This window comes from Sander vitreus, chromosome 12 (assembly GCF_031162955.1).
Source record: "Sander vitreus isolate 19-12246 chromosome 12, sanVit1, whole genome shotgun sequence".
Taxonomy (NCBI): domain Eukaryota; kingdom Metazoa; phylum Chordata; class Actinopteri; order Perciformes; family Percidae; genus Sander; species Sander vitreus.
Window position 1 is genome coordinate 2,338,792 of NC_135866.1, and position 19,426 is coordinate 2,358,217.

Genomic DNA, 19,426 nt, shown 5'->3' on the forward strand with positions numbered 1-19,426 from the left:
ATGGCTCAATAGAGCTGTGGCTATCTGTCAGCCTGGCTACAGTGCTGAAAAGAAACCTTGGTTTGTTCTTATTTTCTTCTATTAGTGCTGAGTAATAGTCTGATCTGGCATTTCTGAGGGCCCTCCTATAATTTTTCAGACTATCTTGCCAATCTACACGAGATTCTTCCAGTTTGGTGGAGCGCCATTTACTTTCAAGTTTTCGTGAGATTTGTTTTAATTTGCGAGTTTGGGAGTTATACCAAGGTGCTAGTTTCCTTTGCTTCATCATCTTCTTTTTGATAGGAGAAACCGAGTCTAAAGTAGTCCGTAGGCAGGCCGTAGCAGCGTCTACAAAGTTATCAATTTGGGAGGGACTAAAGTTAACATAAGGGTCCTCTGTTATATTAAGGCATGACATTGAGTTAAGTGCTGTCGGAATATTTTCCTGTCAGACAGGCATCTAGTGTAGAAACTTTTATTTAATTTCGTATAGTCTGGTAGTAGGAATTCGAAAGTTATTAAAAAATGGTCTGATAATAAAGGATTCTGCGGAAATGCTATTAAATCGTCAATTTTGATGCCATATTCTAGCACAAGGTCGAGGGTGTGGGTAAAACAGTGCGTGGCCTTATGCACACTCTGACTGAAACCAATTGAATCTAGTAGTGAGTTAAGGCTATTGCTGTCAACGTCCACATGAATATTAAAATCACCTATAATAAGTACTTTGTCTGATTGAAGGACTACACATGACAAAAACTCAGAGAATTCAGATAAAAATTCTGAATACGGACCTGGTGCTCGGTAAACAACAACAAATATAATTGGCTGTACTGTTTTCCATGTCGGATGTTGAAGATTAAGAACAAGGCTTTCAAACGAGTTGTAATTTAGTTTAGGTTTAGGATTAATTAACAGGCTTGAGTCAAATATGGCTGCAACTCCCCCTCCTCGGCCTGAGTCTCTAGGAATTTGAGTGTTATTATGACTGGGAGGAGTGGCTTCATTTAAACTAACATATTCTTCATGGCCCAGCCAGATTTCGGTGAGGCAGAGTAAATCAATTTGGTTAACTAATATCAATTTGTTTACCAATATTGCTTTAGACGACAGAGATCTAATATTTAATAGTCCACATTTGATTTTCCTATTCTGTTCTATCCTTGCAGTGATTGTTTTAATTCCAATTACGTTGTTGAGTATAGCACCTCTGTTATTAGTGTTTGATTTAATCAGTCTCAGTCGGGGGACAGATACTGTGGTTATGGGATTATAAATGGATGGTTGCTCAAAATGAAGTACAAAGGAGCGTGTTGCGCTGTGCCTCCGATTACTGATATTACTGATTCTTACTGGAATGATATAGCTGGTCTGTGGGTTAGCAGAGTTATTTGTAAAGGAGTGAGAACTTATGGGAGAATATAACTGGGAAGTGCGCTTGTGCGTTTGTTTACGAGGTGCAAACAGTCATTTGAAGGTTTGCGTCTGCACGGCGAGCCGCAGATTCCCACGTAGCATCTGGCTGCCGCATCTATTGGGATGAATCCCATCCCTGCTGAACAGGGAGCTATGTTCCCAAAACAGTTTGAAATTGTCAATAAAACCTATCTTGTGGATGTTGCATGTATGCTGAAGCCAGGCGTAAAGGCCAAGTAGTCTACTAAAAAGGAAATCTCCGCGACCTTGAGATGGTAGTGGGCCCGAAATAAAAATCTTTTTCCCAGTGCTTTTTAAAGCTTCAATAAGAGTGTCAAAGTCTTTCTTTGTGCGTTCACTCTGCTGATAGGACATGTCGTTATGTCCACAATGGACCACAATACGTTTAATAGAGGTCGGGAGTGAGGGTATCAGGTCCACAGCTTTAGCCAGGATGTCTGCAACTTTGGCTCCAGGAAAGCAGTGTGTGACAGCATTAAAAAACCTTATATCCCGGGTGATGGAGTCACCAATAATTATTGTGGTTGGGGGGAAAAGCGGACGAGGAGTGGGGGGACATGAATGGCCGGTGGCAGGAACAGCACAGCATCAGTATCGGTTTGAGATGGACAAGGAGAAGAAGAGGAATATTGCTTACCGTTCGGTGGGGGAGATTGTTTTTGAGGAACGTTGTTGTTTGGCCGGTTCAGGCAAGGGAGGCCACCGGACCGTCTGAATACCGCGACCCTCAGAAATTTTCGCCGTGAGGCAGCGGTGTTCTTTTGTGACGACAGCTGGTCTGTCGGCTTTGAAGTGGGGCTCGCCCGGGTAACCACGTTGGCCGTTACCGGGGGAACGTTTGGCTTCCACAGGGCATCGAAGCGACTGGAGAGGCTGAGGGTAGGAGGCGATGGAGCCCTACCCGAGGCTCTCTTTCGGCCGCGAACCACTGTAGTCCAGGATGGCCTTATGGTCGGTGTCGAACTAGAAGATGGATGTGGGCAGGTGGATGGGTCCCAGAGCACAGTATCCTGGAAGGCCGCTGAGAGAGTTGTGATTTGGAGCGATTGATTTTGAGCAACGTCCAGGTAGGCGGTTAACAAGGCATCTTTGGTTTTTAAGTCCTCGGAGAGCCGACGAACTTCTTCCCTAAGGTCAGCAATTTCTTTGTTTGCTTTTTCAAGCAACAAGGAAATATTGTGGGGAGGTGGGGACTCGCAAGGTGCAGATGTAGCCATGAAGCTGGCGTTAGCCTGAGGCTAATGTTTGCTAGCTACTTGTAGAAAAGGTGTAGTCCTCCACGCACAGGTACGTAGATTTGCGTAGATGCTGGCTCTTTCTATAGACTAAAGGCTATCACGGGATTGAAAATTATTTTTATATTTATATTTTTATATTTAATAATAATTAATTATTATTCTCAATAATAATGCTATTTTCCTCCGTCTGTCTCCTCTCCCTCCACACTCTCACACTGCGTTAGCTTCCGGCACAGACGGTGCGTTAAAATGTTTCAATGAAAATGAGAATAATCATTAAAAAAATCATAATTTCCTCCAATATTGTGAATCATATCGCAATCGCAATATCAGTCAAAAAACATGCAGCCCTAATTTAAATGAATCATTTAGATAATAGTGCCTAAAAAGCTATAGTGCGTAGTTTCTGTCTCCCCCATGAGGAATTCTAAGTAATGACAACAAAACTGTCGGCACGTCCACATGATACAAGCCTTCCGTGACCGCCAACTAGGACACAGAGGATTACAAAAACATGATGGACTCTTCAGAAGAGGTCATTATCTTCACTGGAGTTTCTGCGTGGGAAAGTCACCGGACGCCACAATCTTCTGAACATAGTCACACTGAGAAATCCAGAGAGAGTTGTGTGGAGCTGAGAGTTTTAATTAGCTTTGTAGAAACTCATCTGGCAATGGCTTGAATGTAACGGATGTTCATTAATATGAAAAAGTTACGCACTAAAGCATTAATTCAAAATTTAAATATAGCTGAACTAACACAGACCTAGTGCAAAATGTATTTGAATGACTCGTGTAGCAAAAACTTCTCTTGAATACTGATTTATGCTCTGTTTCAGTTTGGTGCAGCAGCTCAGTGACTGCCACCTTCAACAGTTTGACACCTTTGACATGATTCGATTTGACTCTTACCACCGAAGAAGAGGTGATTTCCTGCGGTGACGGAGTGGCTGGCATGAGCGACGCCTCCTCCTTCTTCATCCACGGCGATGGTCACGTGACCTCGCCTGGAGTTCAGCTCCACCGCATGCCACTGACCGTCATTCAGAGCTGAACCTGGGAAAACATCGTCATAATTATTATCCTATGCATTTCCAATCATATAGCATTTTACAATGTTTACAAAGAGTGAAAGGAATGATTTTCAACCTCATTAAACATAAATGGATTAGGGGTTAGGGGTGACGTGTGAGGAGGTTGAGGTTAAGATTAGCTATAGGTAGGGTGTAAGGCATTTTTAAGCTTTTAGGCATTGGTAACAAGAGGTAAGGGGTTAGAAATGAATCTTATAGGCAGTTAAGGGGCAGTGTGGAGTATCTACGTGAGCTTATGCTGTAGCCTACATAAGTGACCTGAAGTTTATACTTGTGCTTTAGTGTGTGCGTTGATCTCTTTAAAGGAACACGCCGACTTATTGGGCTTATTCACCGTATCCCCCAGAGTTAGATAAGTCCATACATACCCTTCTCATCTCCATGCGTGTTGTAACTCTTTCCGACGGCTCCCACCGGTAGCTTAGCCTAGCATGGATCCTGGAGGTAATCAGCTCCAACTGCTCCCAATAAGTGACAAAATAACGCCAACATGTTCTTATTTACATGTTGTGATTTGTATAGTCACAGCGTGTACAAAAAACAAGGTCACATGAGACACAGACATCTTCTAACCGTATACATACTGGGAACTATATTCTCAGAAAGGCGAAGCACTGCTACTTCTGCTACTTGGGCGGAGTGATATGCTTGCAGCACCTGAGAAGCCCCGAGCAGAGAGTAGAAATGCTTCACCTTCTGAGAATATAGTTCCCAGTATGTATACGGTTAGAAGATGTCTGTGTCTCATGTGACCTTGTTATTTGTACACACTGTAACTATACAAATCACAACATGTAAATAGGAACATGTTGGTTTTATTTTGTCACTTATTGGGAGCAGTAGGCTAGATGGAACCGATTACCTTCAGGATCCGTGCTAGGCTAAGCTACCTGTGGAGCCGTCGGAAAGAGTTACAACATGCACGGAGATGAGAAGGGTATGTATGGACTTATCTAACTCTGGGGGATACGCTGAATAAGCTAAAGTCCCAATAAGTCGGCGTGTTCCTTTAAGAGAATAGTGTGGTAGAGCGAGTGAGAGAGTGACGGCAATTAGCTTCGGAGCGAGTAGCGACTCTAGAGTCGTAGTGAGAGAAACAAAGGTGTTCTTTCTGACCACGGTGGGAAATCTGCAGGAAAAGTTAAGCCTCTCCTTCATTTCACGTTGTTTATGGAGAAGGAGAACCAGGAAATGAGTCGGGGGGAAATGCAACGCTACCAAGACACGGCCAAGCGACGTTCGTCGGCGCTAAGTGTAGTTACATTTTTCAAGAGGTGTACGTCAGGCTACGGCCTAGGGTCCGGCGTAGGGTCCGGCCTAGGGTCCGGCGTAGGGTCCGGCGTAGGTCCGTGTCTCCACGTTACTACCTACGAACCCACTCGATTTAATGCAAAAGCATAAATCAGCCTTTATACTTGTGTGCTGGTGTCCATGTTGTTCTAGCGAATCCCTTTAAGAGAATAGCAGGGCCGGCACGTGTGTGTGTGTGTGTGTGTGTGTGTGTGTTTGTGTGTGTGTGGGGAGTGTGTGGTACAGCGAGTGAGAGAGTGACGGGGGTTAGCTTCGGAGCGAATACTGGAGAGACGGAGAAACAAAGTGTCTCCCCTGTGCTTTCTGACCCTGGTGGGAAAGCTGTAGCAGGAGAAGTTAACCCTCTCCTTGATTCCATGTTGGAGGAGAACCAGGAAATGAGTCGGCCAAGCCAAGCCACGGCCGAGCTGACCAAACACAGTTTGCCGCGACATGTAGTTACATTTTTTGAGAGGTGCACGGCAGGCTATGGCGTAGGGTCCGCATCTCCACGTACCACGGTGTCAATTTAATGCAGAAGCATAAATTGACCTGTAGACTGACCTCTAGTGAGCTCCAGCAGCGCCCTGCCAGCCTTATGGATCTGTAGCCGCAGTCTGGCCTCACTCAGGTACAGCCAAACCACGCCCCCTTCCTGAGGCAGCTCAAAGGTGAGCAGAAGCCCCGCCTTGTTCCACGTCCTGAACTGGAACCCAACGGACACGCCCCCGGACGAGGACGCCCCCGCCGCCCCCGGCAACTGGAGGAAGCTCTGGGGGCCGGGGAACGTCACGGCGACGGAAAGCGACTCAGCACATGAAAAGGTCACATTGCCCTGAGAGAGATAGATGCAGAGTGGGGAGGGAGAGAGAGAGAGAGAGAGAGAGAGAGAGAGAGAGAGAGAGAGAGACAGAGAGAGAGAGAGAGAGGGAGAGAGAGGGAGAGAGAGAAAGAGAGACAGAGAGAGAGAGAGGGAGAGAGAGAGAGAGAGAGAGAGAGAGAGAGAGAGAGAGAGAGAGAGAGAGAGAGAGAGAGAGAGAGAGAGAGAGAGAGAGAGAGAGAGAGACAGCGAGAGAGAGAGAGAGGGAGAGAGAGAGAGAGAGAGAGAGAGAGAGAGAGAGAGAGAGAGAGAGAGAGAGAGAGAGAGAGAGAGAGAGAGAGAGAGAGAGAGAGAGAGAGAGAGAGAGAGGGAGAGAGAGAGAGAGAGAGAGAGACAGAGAGAGAGAGAGAGAGAGAGAGAGAGAGAGAGAGAGAGAGAGAGAGAGAGAGAGAGAGAGGAGGCGGCACAGAAACATGATTACTGGAGAGATTAAAAACAACATCAAACATGAATATTAATCAGTTGCAGAGGGCGTGCCGATGTGTGACCTCTGTCCCAATGATCTCATCAGCAAGTCTCCTCTAAACTGAAAAATACCAATGTCAGCCAATTCAGAGGTGTGGAGGGAGCTGGGTATGTGTGTGAATGGGGACTATATAGACTTCTCCATTGCGGCCCATTGTTTTGAGTAGTGATAATGACAGCAGGTCCGTTGCTAAGGCTGCAGCAGTAATATATTACAGTCCCAGCTCTTTGCTGGCAATATCATCCCGCTATCTTTATAATGCTCCGGAAACACAGATGACATCTAAAAGCCCTTTGTAGAGCTGTTAACGTGATATATGGACGTACATGGTGGAGGATGCTGCACCACTGCAAAATATAAAAGCAAAAAGTGCACTATAACATCCCCCAAAAGCCATTCACTAACACACACACTTCATTTTGTTATCATACCTTTAAAAACGGCCAAAAGTGGTCTCTATATTAAAAAGGACTATAGCTAATAGTCTCTATTAGATATTCAGCCATGCATGTGATTCTCTGAATCTTTTTCTATCTTGGCTTCTCCACTCTCTGGTCCTTTACTGTAATGAGAGGCCATTTATTAGAAAAGGTTGCTCTCCACTGAGCTGGGTCCACTTATTGTCGCTGTAGAAACATCTAAAGGTCCTAATGGAGAAGACAAGGTAGAGTGACTGAAAGTCTCCTCTCCTTTGACCTCTCATCACTCACTGTCCTCGTCAGGCGCTCGTCAGTCGCTAACCAGCTAGCAGCTCATTAGCAACATCATCCACATGATTTCTCTTTGGTGCTCTAAGATGGCTGATGTATGAACACACCTGCATGTAAGAAATACAAACACATGGCTGGGCAATATATAACTACTACTGTATATTGATATCGTGATATGAGACTAGATATCTTTATAGATTTTGGATATCGTAATAGGGCAAAACTGTTGGCTTTCCTGTTTGAAAGGCTACATTACAGTAATATGGAAGAGGATTAGGGCCACATATGAAAAATGTATTTGAGGTCTGAGTTTGAAGTCAGAATTCTGAGAAAAAAGTCAGAATTCGGACTTTATTCTCAGAATTCAGACTTCTTTTTTTTAAGTCTAAAAAAGATTTTTTGTTTTTGTTTTTTAAAAAAAGAATTACTGTTTACTGAAGCGTTTTGTAAGAGAGAGGGAGAGAGAGGTGGATGTGCTCAGAGCAGACAGCTGTCAGCGATCCTGTACGGAGATATGAATAACGTCCGTGGGTTTTACGGATTTACGTGGTGTTTTATCTACGGATCGAGTCCTTAAAAATAAACAATTTGATTAACAGTGAATGGGTTGTTGGTGAAATAAGGTATAATTAATGAGACAATGATTACTGTGAACAGAGCAGAGAGCAGAACAGAGCTGCTGTCGGCTGCTGCTCCTGTGAGCATTTACGCGTTGTTCTCATTAGATGAGTTTCACGTCTCACAGAAAACAAATGGACGCACAGAGAGGTTTACGGCTGGCGGCGCCACTGTGTTAGGGGTTGGTTAGCATTGGAGAAGCTTCAGTGGAGTCTTAGCCAAGGGGATAAGTGAGCATCCGAAAAGCGTACCTCCTATGGGGAGATTGTAGGCTAACAAGCCATCACCTCCCGTTAGCATTCCATTGACTGCCATTCATTTTGACGTCACTTTGAAGCGTTTAAAGACTCTATTTGTCCATTGTTTATTTCTAAAGAAACATGACAATGTATAAAAGGCTCCATTACCTTGTACCTCATGTTATGGCTCCGTAGCAGACGTTTTTGTAAAAATAGGCTAACGATTGTGTCATAACCACGCGACTTTCTGTCGCACAGTAGAGAAATTACCGTATAGTACAGGAGAAGCTATCGGGGGGGGGACGTGGAGGCAAACAGTCAAGGGAGAAGCCCATAGAGAGTCCATGAAAAGCATCAGAACAAAATATTTCAGCAACGTTTTGATGGATTGGAAATACTTATGTACGTATGTGGCAAGTGAATTCATATGAAGTAAGAAGATTGGGAATGATTGAGATTTCTCTTGGCACAGCTACCAGAAGACTTCCAACTTTCAGACAGGTTGCTCACGTCACATCTACGTCTTCAAGCTCAGTTGGAGGCTGCTCAGTAACGCTCAGCTATCACCGGGAAAAGAGCTTCTAATATCCTTCACTGGTCTCCGTCCAGAGCAACGGGATCTGTTGGTCCATTATATATACTGTCTATGGTCTTAGCCTTTGTCCTTATGGTTTGTTAGCACCTCTAGTAATAGTCACACACAACACAAAGCACAATCTTTTATCAGCTGTTGCAGGGCCAAAAATAGCCTGCAGATTTTATTTGAGGTGGCACAGCTGCAGCTATTGATGCTGCATTCTCTCCCAGATAAAAACGCTCAGAGCCCAGAGAGTCTGAGAGGCTGAACATCAAAGCTCTGTGCTTTCCACCAAATGATTTAAGTGATCTGTCATTGTCACTTTAGAGGAATAAATAACACCTCTATGTGGTGCCACAAAAGATTTGTAGGCTAGTATTTCCCATGGACCTACCCTTTTCAGCTAATCTTGTAACTGATCAATACTGTTATACATCTGAAGAGGGTATGTGCAGTGTTGATTTTTGCCATTTAGGCTCTGACTAGGGGAGGGCGAAAAGCCGATATTTTCCGTGGCAATACTGTATCGATACATGGGCGCCTAGAATTGATCTTTTATTGTAGAAGTTTAACTTTTTAGTACTGAAATAATTCAATCATTTGCTTTCTTAGTCCACTAGATCGTAAGATGAACAAACTGAGAAACGTATCTCTTTAGATAAAACTATTATCGAAGAATATTGCAATATAATTAAAATGGCTATAACACCGTATCGTGACATAAGTATCGTGATAATATCATATCGTCATTCCCACCACTAGCTCTGACCTATTCACTCCCAAGAAGCGTATAACAAAGTGGAACATTTGCAAGTGACTATTAGTAGGGCTTCAAAATATTTCAATACCGGTACCGATACCAATGCTGTGACTTTGATACCGGTTCCTGAATGATACTTTTTTCTATACCAATTTTATGAAATCCATTATTTTTAAATAAATCAATTACAACATTACACATTACGGCACACATCTTTTTATTTATTTTTCCAGCTCCTACTAGGTGATCCGTCTCTATGGTAAAGTAGAGTTTTTCCTGCGCGTCCCTAAGACGTGTAACGTTAGACAGCCAATCACAGACATTATTAGATCTTGGTAGAAGCATGCTGCATGCTTATTGGCTCACCGACTCTGATGAGATTTGCTCCTCAGGGATAGAAATTTGGTATTGAATGATGAGGCAAAAACATGCACCAGTAGCGGGTGTTCATGGTAAAAGTGTACTTACCACTACAGTAACGTGGGGGTCTTTGTGTTTAGCTAAGTCTATCAGGTTGAGTTCGTTGTACAGCAGGTTTTCAAGGCAGCCATGGAAGTTCCTCTTGGAGACTTCTGGTTTCTGAGAGCTCTGGACTGCCCCGACACTCAGCTGTATGGGGACGGAAACAAATATCTGCTGTGAAAATGAATACATACAGTGGTGGAATGTACATTTAAATAAGTACTGTACTTAATACAAATTTGAGGTACTTGAGTCTTTTCTTTTCATGCCACTTTCTGCTTCTACTCCGCTACATCTCAGAGAGAAATACTGTACTTTCTTCTCCACTCCAGGCCTACAAGTCCAGCTGAAATAATTGTGGCACAGGGGGGCATTTTATCAGAATACAGCATAGAAAATCTGCTTAGAAATATGGGAAATATTAGAAAGGATAGAAAAACGCAATGCTATTCTGATAAAGAAAACATCACAAAAATTGTATATCCAATACAATACACATTTTCTATAGGCTCAGTCTGCCAAATAAAAAAACGAAAAAACAATTCCAGTGCTGGTTCCATGGTATCAGAATTTTGGATAGTCGTCATGGAAACAATAATTGGTCATGTGACAAGGGCTGGGAAAATTGGCAGAACAGGCAGCCAAGTGACGGTGCTCCCCCTTGTTGCCCCGCCCCTGCTTTCACCACTGCATAGGTATATATTATGTTTATGCAGGTGTGTTTCTGTGTCAACCCGTTCTCACTCCGAACTCGTAAAATACCGACGTTTGGACAGTGACTGTCAGGGTCTGAAGCGACGAAAGAGGCCCCCTTCAGCGTGTTTGTATAACAGAGCAGCAGCTACCTAGGGTTTAGCGAGTAGTGGAGGTTGGTTAGGGTAGTGGATGGGTCAAACACAGGACTTTCACCCTGGAGACCAGGGTTCGTGTCACGTTTCCTAAAGTCGCTTTCTTCCCATTATTGCCACGTGTCACGGAAGCTTAAACCCACCCACAACCTTTTCCTAAACCCAACCGTCCCGTTATTCCCGCGTGTCACAGAAATGTAAGCCCACCCATGACCTTTTCCTTAACATAACTGCGTCAAAAGGGACGCCAATAGTCCCGACCAAGCGTTATATGACGCTAAAGGAGACTTTTAGCGTCAATAAGAACGACGAAGGCACCTGACCAAGTTTCCGTATTTTACGAGATGGGATTGTCTGTGTCAACAGAACCCCCCCTCTTCCACACACACACACACACACACACACACACACACACACACACACACACACACACACACACACACACACACACACACACCTGCTGGATGTCCCAGTGGCTGAACTCTGCAGGCATCTGAACCCTCTCTGTGTGTTTGTCCACAGTGAGGTTGAGGTGAGAGCGGCGCTGCTCCACCGCTACATGGTGCCAATGCTGATCATCTAACAGGCTGCCGAGGGAAGCCAGGAGCCGGGGTTCAGAGGATGAAGTCCTACCTGGAAGAGAGGAAGAGGAGGAGGAGGAGGAGAACGGGGTAGATAGGATTTAAGACAAGGAATGTTAGGGTTATCAAAAATCAAGCCGCATTTACTTCCACTCTCCTTCCTCACCTCTGTGCCTTTCAAAAATAAATAATTTTTTTACCTGAATGATGATAAAGGAGGAGTAGCAACACAAAAGAGCAGGTGGGGAGGAAAAGGGAGGTGACAAAGACGAGATGGCAAAAAAGGAAAGGGAGGATGAGGATTGGACAAAGGAGGGACGTGAGAGGGTTGAGCTGGTGAAGGTGGGAGTGAAAGAGTGAGTAGTAAGAAAGACAGGGGAGGGAAAATAATTGAGAAGAGGGCATACAGGAGGATAAGAAGAAGGAGACGAGGAGGAGGAAGATCGGGAGATAGCCAGGTGACAGGAAGTAAGAGGAAGGGAAGGAAAGAGTGAAGAGGAAGGGGCAGAAACAGGGAGGATGAAGAGGTGGATATGGTGAGGAGGAGGAGGGAAGGCGTCAAACAAAAGGAAGAAGATAAGAGGAGCGAAGACACAGATGTCAACGGATGAAAAGAAAAGGAAGGGGAGGTTGGGAGAGGATAAGGCAGACAGACACAAAGAGATTGTTTTTTAAGACTAATCACAAAGTAAATAGAAAATACAGACACAGACTCTCAGTCTTTTAATCAACACATCACCACTGTTTCATTTGCAAAGTCTGAACTTAACATTACGAAAGAAGAACCGTATGCATTAAAGATAAAATCAAACTTCATTCGTTTTCCTGGAGTTGTGAGTGTGTTTTTTCAATGTTATGAAGTCTGCTATTCTGGTAAAAGTAAATGGACTGTATTTAAATAGCACTTTTCTAGTCTTAACGACTACTCAAAGCACTTTTACATATTACAGGCACCATTCACCATTCACACACACATTCACACACTGGTGGCCGAGGCTGTCGTACAAGGTGCCACCTGCTCATCAGATTCACACACATTCTAACTCCGATGGTGCAGCATCGGGAGCAATTCCGGGTTCAGTGGCTGCATCTCATAACCCTCTTTTGATAGCTCCTTGGCTGAACCGGAAGTTGCTCTGTCCCTCCTCGGTGAAAGCCGCCTTAAAGCTCTTATTTCTGTCCCGAGGACCGAGTAATGAGCACCAAGGAGAGATCATCGAGGAGTTATAGGCGCGGAAACACGAAAGCAGCCCTCCTGGAAGCCGTGCAGCTGAAGGAGTTACTAACTCTGCCCAAACAGCTGACGAAAAAGAAAGGACGTCTCATCCCTCTCACGCACATTTGCTTGTTTCCTCTCTCCCATGATTTCATGAGGTGCTTCTCATGTCCCTTAAGTTGCCTCCTCGACTCCTCTGCTTGCCTCCTTTCCTCGCGTCTTAGCCCCTCCCACGAGGAGGCACGGGAGAGACGTGAGGAAATCATGGGAGGAGAGAGACAACGAGCAAATGTGTTTTAGAGGGATGAGACGTCCTGTCCTCTGAAGCGTCACATTAATTCGCCAGCTGTTTGGGTGGAGTTAGCAACTCCTTCAGCACGGCTTCCAGGAAAGCTACTCTCTGTATCCTCGCCTATAGCTCCTCGATGATCCCTCCTCGATTCTCGCTCCTCAGTCCTCGGGACAGAAATAAGAATTTTGAGAGGGCTTTCACCGAGGAGGGACAGAACAACTTCCGGTTCAGCCGAGGACTGAGGAGTCAAGGAGCTATCAAATGACGGCCATGAGATGCAGTGGGAGGGACTAAGACGCAAGGAAAGGAGGCAAGTGGAGGACTCAAGAGATGCAACCTGTGGCTTGCCCAAGGACACAACATGGGACTGCAGGGCCAGGGATCAAACCCCCAACCTTCTAATTGATAGGTGACTGCTCTACCACCTGAGCCACACCCACGCAGTGTGTTATTCTGGTTATTTAATTTGCAGCTTTGCTTCTACTAAATATAACTGATCTATTTTATTTTCATGTATGTTGTTTTCTCCTTTCCTATCTTTAGTGATGTGATGTGACAGTCTGGTGTTTGTCCTCTCATTATCTGACCTGCAGGTCTGCTTCTTTCTAACAACCTGTCCTGGTGTCATGGGAGAGCACACCTGATGACAGCCACAACACACCAGCCTCCATGCTGTGTCTAAATATTTCACTGTTCTCAGTTTCCCACAGAGGGGAGCACGCCGAGGTTGGCCTCTCTCATCTCATTAGGGACTGCCGGGTATCTGCATACTGTGCCAAATGTGTGATAATGCTTAAAAACTGGAGAGGAACCATAGTTCATAGTAAGATATCATCAATGATTGATGAGCACCAGCGAGTCAAAATAAGTGGATTCTGCCCACCAAAAGTACTGGAAGAGAAACTTTGAAGCTGAATAGGCTACAGTCAGACATTAAAAATGTATTAGCTATTCTTTAGGGAGAGACAAATCCAACTTCAAAGAGAAAAACAGAGACAGTTTGGAAGATGATGGACAAATGTATTTGAGATATTTCAGCCTATTTTGTAAGCAGGCTTATTTGTCTGCAGCTTGGATAAAAAAAGATACTTCATCGAAAAAGAGAGAAAGTTAGGATGTAGACCATAAATAACAGGGGAAGTCTGTCCCGTCAACACATTTAATATTTGATTACAGTCTGAACGAGTGGAGAGAGAGACAGAGAGATCAATATGAGAGGAACAACGGCAAGACTTCAACAGAAATCAGATGTTGGAGGTGGAGAAGAGAGGGAGAGGACCTTAGGATTGAGGGTTTCATTGAATGGAGGATTTGATTACTGGCTAAATGACTGGAAAGAGCAAGCACAAAGCAATATGAGAGTTAAGAGTGGAAACACATACAAAATCACTGATTATTTGATTAATTTCATTGATTAATATGAACAAGAAATCATTCCTACCACAACATTTTAACACTTCATCACTGAGTGTTAGATAAGACTCGTAAACATCACAATACTGCACTAAGTGCAACTTGCACAAACTACTTGCTTTAAATACTATTTAAAGTAATGAATGACTCACAATGCCCGGCTGTATCTCACAGTGAGCTTTTTGTTGCTACATACAGTCCTGGTCCAATAAGGAAACCATTGAAAGTATAGGGACAAAGACGTGACTTGCTGCCTCTCGTAATCCCCTGGACTTAAGAGGAACTGATTACTGTAAACTAGGTGTTATAGATACAAAATTAAGCATGATTTTGCAGCTGCGTAGCTTATTTCTCACCTCGAATACAGGATATTCAAGAACTGGGTCTCAATAACCTAGAAATTTGACATTTTGCAAACAGTGGCCGGTTTTTTTCTGAATATTGGAATCAAAGACAGAGCAGCAGAATAAGATGTGCATTTGGGCTTTTGAAAATGACATCTGTCTGAAGCAAATCCATCCCATGCCTTGCTAGACAGCAATGAGAGAAGAGAAGGAAGTGTCCATGTACGCTGTCAGGTCGATTTTCCAAAACTAGCTTTAATTTTTTATTAATGAACTTTAATTGAATGTGTTGAACTATGTGCCCATGAGCAAGACAGTAAACTGTTAGTAGAGCTGCACCGTGGTCAGCATACACAGCCAATGGTTGTGTTGGTTTGGTTGTATAGGCAGGTGGCAGACAATCAGAATCACAATCAGAAAAGGATTTATTGCAAAGTAAGTAATGCAAGAGATTTAGCCTTGGTGGTTGGTGCACACACAAACATAAACATACTAAACATTATTTATGAAATAAACAGTAAATGCAGAACATTAAGGAAATAGATTGCACCTGGGAAACTACTGCAGTGAATGATGGGCAGCACCAGTTTGTGTTCACTGGTGCTTAAAGCTGCACTATGAGTTCCTGCATGGTCTCTTCTGTTGACGTTCCAAGTAAATTCAAAACAAAACAGAGCAAGCTCTCCCCTCCCCCCATGTTTCCGTAACTGTCATGACTAACTGACTAACTGTCACTAACCCCCACCTCCTCCCCCAACCATCTTGTTGGTGATTGGCTGGAGTGTTTTGTTGTATTTTGGTATCTATCTTGTGGCTCTAGTGTTTGTTTGACGTTTACGACCCCTGTGTCGTCTCCCGAGACCGGGCTTTTTCACGGTGTGTTCAGGGGGCAGGCAGCTAGCAGATCAAGGAGAGATGCCTACGATTTGAGACAAAAATGAAATCACGCTGAAACCATGCAGGAACTCATGGTGCACCTTTAAATCACAAGAAGGATAGAGACGGACAAGTCTGTTCAATTCTGCTGAAGAACGCAAAAGAAAATGAAGCTTTTACTTTTACTTGAGTAAATCTTTATTCAGGTAATTTCACTTGTACTTAAGTAAAAGTTCATTCAAGTTCATTCAATAGTGCTTTTACTTAAGTAGAATTTGTTTATACTCTTCCCACCTCTGGCAATGTGCAAAAAGTTTAGGATATATACGTAGAATGTGCAATGGGCAGATACATAGTCCAGGATTTGGGTTAATCCAAAGTGTAGTGTCTAGGGATGGGGGGGAAGGTTAAGAGCCAATGTCAGAAGGGAGTCTAGGGCCTTGTTAATAAAAAAGTTTGGGATTGAGTCTAAAAACTACATCGTCTTTACTTCATCATTCTGCACGTCTTCAAGGCAGAATCACCTCATTGCATCTTGTCTGCTGTTATATTACTGCCGCATAAAATCTGATTATGGAGAGAGACACTGACAGCTCTTATCAGAAAACAGGCTGGTATAATCATTTCAGCTATTGACTCTCATAAAGCACCATGCCTGTCACATATTCAGCCCAAATCAGAAGCTCTGTAACGATCCACAGCTTTGGGGCACAGAGTAAGACGTTTGTTTGGAGGATTTTTGACGCCTCAGAAGTTTTCCTATTTTGAAGCAAATAGTAAGAAAGGTGAAGTGAGGCAGTTTGTGAGATACCATCATCCACATTTAAGCCAAACTGTAGACACAAGATAACAAAATGAGGACAGTCCAATTCGCAGCAGTTGCAGTATCTTCCTCTGTGTCAAACATAGAAAAAATGATCATGAAGAATCATTATTTAGTTGCAGCACATTCTCAATCCCATCAAAAAGCGATGCATGGTCAGGTGCCTTTGGCGTTTGTTACTGATGCAAAAAGTCTCCTTTAGCATCTACCCACTATGTGACGCTCTCAGGACTCGCGTCTAGCCCTTTAGCGTCATATTTAGACACGCTTAGTCGGGACTCTTGGCGTCACTGTTGGTCGGGACGTTTGTTTAACTGACATGAGGCACAAGAACGGGACAGTTAGATTTAGGAAAAGATGGTGGGTGGGGTTACAAAATGTATGTTTCAGTGACGCAGAACAAGAACGGGACACAAACCCCGCTCTCTTGGGTGAAAGTCCTGTGATGTTTGACCCATCCACCACCACCTCAACCAACATCCCTACGTGGATTTTCGGTCTTTCATACTGCTCGCTACCGTTGTCCCTCTTAATACTACATCATCCAACAGCGCTGCAGAGTTGTTGCTCTGCCCGGTGCCTTCCATACAGACCTAAAGGGTGATTTTTGCATCGTATCTGAAGCTGACAGCCACTGACCAAGCGTCAGTATATGACAAGTTGGGAACGGGTTGGTACTTCACAAAAGTAACTGAAAGTAGAGATATTGACTTAGATTATGTAAAACTAGCATTACACTATTCAATACAAGTGTTAATTCCACTATACTGCACCTACCTGCCCACTATAAAGCCAGAGAAGTCGCATCCTGCATCAGCCAAATAGTGACAGCAGCCAAATATCTGGTTTCTCTGAGTTTAAACCCAGCATTTTTTAATCAGCATTTTCAATTGGCAGTTAAGAATTGTACTTTTATCGTATTTATTGGGGTGCAGGATTTCCTAATGCAGAGTCCACTGATTATTACCCTGCAGTGGAGCAAAGTAAGTGACTGTAACTTATGAGGGAACAATTGTTTCACCATGTGGAACTAAGTAGTCAGCAAACATACGGTAGTTTTCTTAAAGCACTGAAGCTTTCCATGCAGGCAATTGTGTTCAAAATGGGTGATTTCAGTAATGAAGAACACCAATTACGATCTGCGTGGAAGTGCCTTAGTTGCCTTCTGATATATTCACCAAATCTATCTGCTGACTTGTCACTGAAATGAGTCTTGGAATGTCTTTGAGATTATGATTCAAGCATCAATACAAAGCTTTAGCTGCAATACATTATCATCGTTTGCCTACGAGCTCCAGTATCAAGTGTAATATCACTACTTGATGTTCTGAAATATGTTAAACAAAAGCACTCTAAAAGGTACGCTGTACAAATGAAAAAAAAGAAAGAGAGCAAAACTGAGAAAAATCATAACTCCTAAAAGCTAAACAAAATATAATAAAAAAAATATTCCCCATGCAGGACAAAGAAAACACTTCCCTAAGGAGAGTGGGAGCGGTTGTAGTGCTATATCTGAAGGCAGCTTTATCTACTGTCGGTTTTTCTAAATATTACTGTTTCCTAGGTCAGAGTGGCTGCTACTCAGTGTTGCCTCATAAAGTGAAGTGCATCTGCCCTGGGGGGGGTTCAGACCTGGAGGTGTGTTAGTGTTAACAGAGCAGAGCGGACCATGATGAACCCAAGGTCAACACACACACACACACAACAGATGACCTAATTCACACAATATGTAACCTAAGCACACGTATGTAGAGAGAGGGAGACAGAGATAGGAGATGGAAGGTGAAATAAAGCGGAAAATATGAGACAGAAAGTCGAATGACACTGAACTGAAAAAGGCTTAGGGATACTTTTGAAAGAAAAAAACACAAGAGGAAAAACACTTTCAAAAGACAGAGATACATAACAATGAAGGACGGAAGAGGAAAACAGAAAAGATGGCCGATGGGGAGTATCAAAGGGGTGTGTGTGTGTGTGTGTGTGTGTGTGTGTGTGTGTGTGTGTGTGTGTTCGTGTGTGTGTGTGCGTGTGTGTGTTTCAGAGACAGAGGGAGCTGAAAAAGGTAAATGGTCTCTTCCGATGTGGAGAAAATATAGCAATGGGAGATCTGTGGAGACACACCAAGACAAACAACAGTAATGACAACAGAAGAGGAGAGGAGGAGGAAAACAGAGGCAAATAGTCATGTAACAGATATATAAGAAATATATAAATATAAGAAGAACAGAGGAAGAGGAGAAGAAGTAGAAGAGAGGCTGTCTGTTGTTTTTCAGTGTTGGTCTGAGTTCCTCTCACTCTCTCTGTTATCATTTGCAGCTGCAGTCTCTCTTTATTAGGATGCAGTCTTAATTTAACATGACTTAAGGTCCTATCTTGCACCCGGTGCAGCGCGGCGCAAGGCCCGACGCAAGTGTCTTTGCTAGTTTAAGACCAACGCAGTTGTCAGTTCCCCGTCCATCGCCCATCGTTCCAACTAGCCTACTGCTCCCAATAAGTGACAAAATAACGCCAACGTTTTCCTGTTTACATGTTGTGATTTGTATAGTCACAGGGTGTACAAATAACAAGGTCACTATGCTTTTATTATCTAGTAACTGTTGACTCTATTACTCCAACTCTCTGCTCCTCACCACAGGGCTTCAGGTGCTGCTAGCAAATCACTCCGCCCAAGTAGCAGAAGTAGCAGTGCTTCACCTTTCTGAGAATATAGTTCCCAGTTTGTTTACGGTTAGAAGACGGCTGTGTCTCATGTGACCTTGTTATTTGTACACCCTGTACAACATGTAAACATGTTGGCGTTATTTTGTCACCTATTGGGAGCAGTAGGCTAGTTGGAACCGGTTACCTTCAGGATCTGTGCTAAGCTTAGCTAGCGGTGGGGGCGTCAGACAGAGTTACGACACGCACAGAGATGAGAAGGGTATGTATGGACTTGTATAACTCTGGGGGTTACTGTGAATTCCCAAAAAGTCGGCGTGTTCCTTTAAAGTGGAACTGTCGTTCTAAAAGATGACAGAATGTGTTTGAAGGGGAACAGTCTCCACTTAAATCACAGGTGAGTTAGTGAAGTATTTTCTGGACGTCCAAGGTGATCCACTTGTTACGGTGAAAAAGACGTTCCTAAGATGTCTGGGTCTTATTGTAAAGTTAATTCTTTACTTTCACTTTCTTTAAAAGACTTTCTTTAAGAATGTGTCATCGTCTTTTTCTTCAGTTGAAGTCTTTCTACAAGTTTACATGCTGTGAGAGGAGACGGAGGGGAAAGAGACGGGACAGAAGAG

The 19,426-nt window shown here is 43.6% G+C and overlaps 1 protein-coding gene across 1 annotated transcript in view; it reads right to left on the reverse strand.

The window, feature by feature from the left end:
* LOC144527007 (contactin-associated protein-like 4) overlaps window positions 1–19,426 on the reverse strand; it is a 293,082-nt gene that overhangs the window by 104,684 nt on the left and 168,972 nt on the right. The window contains exons 8-11 of the mRNA XM_078264821.1: window positions 11,058–11,233; window positions 9,759–9,899; window positions 5,605–5,875; window positions 3,569–3,712 (exon numbers count right to left, since the gene is read on the reverse strand). Coding sequence (XP_078120947.1) covers window positions 3,569–3,712; window positions 5,605–5,875; window positions 9,759–9,899; window positions 11,058–11,233 — 732 coding nt within the window. The remainder of the gene's footprint in view (window positions 1–3,568; window positions 3,713–5,604; window positions 5,876–9,758; window positions 9,900–11,057; window positions 11,234–19,426) is intronic.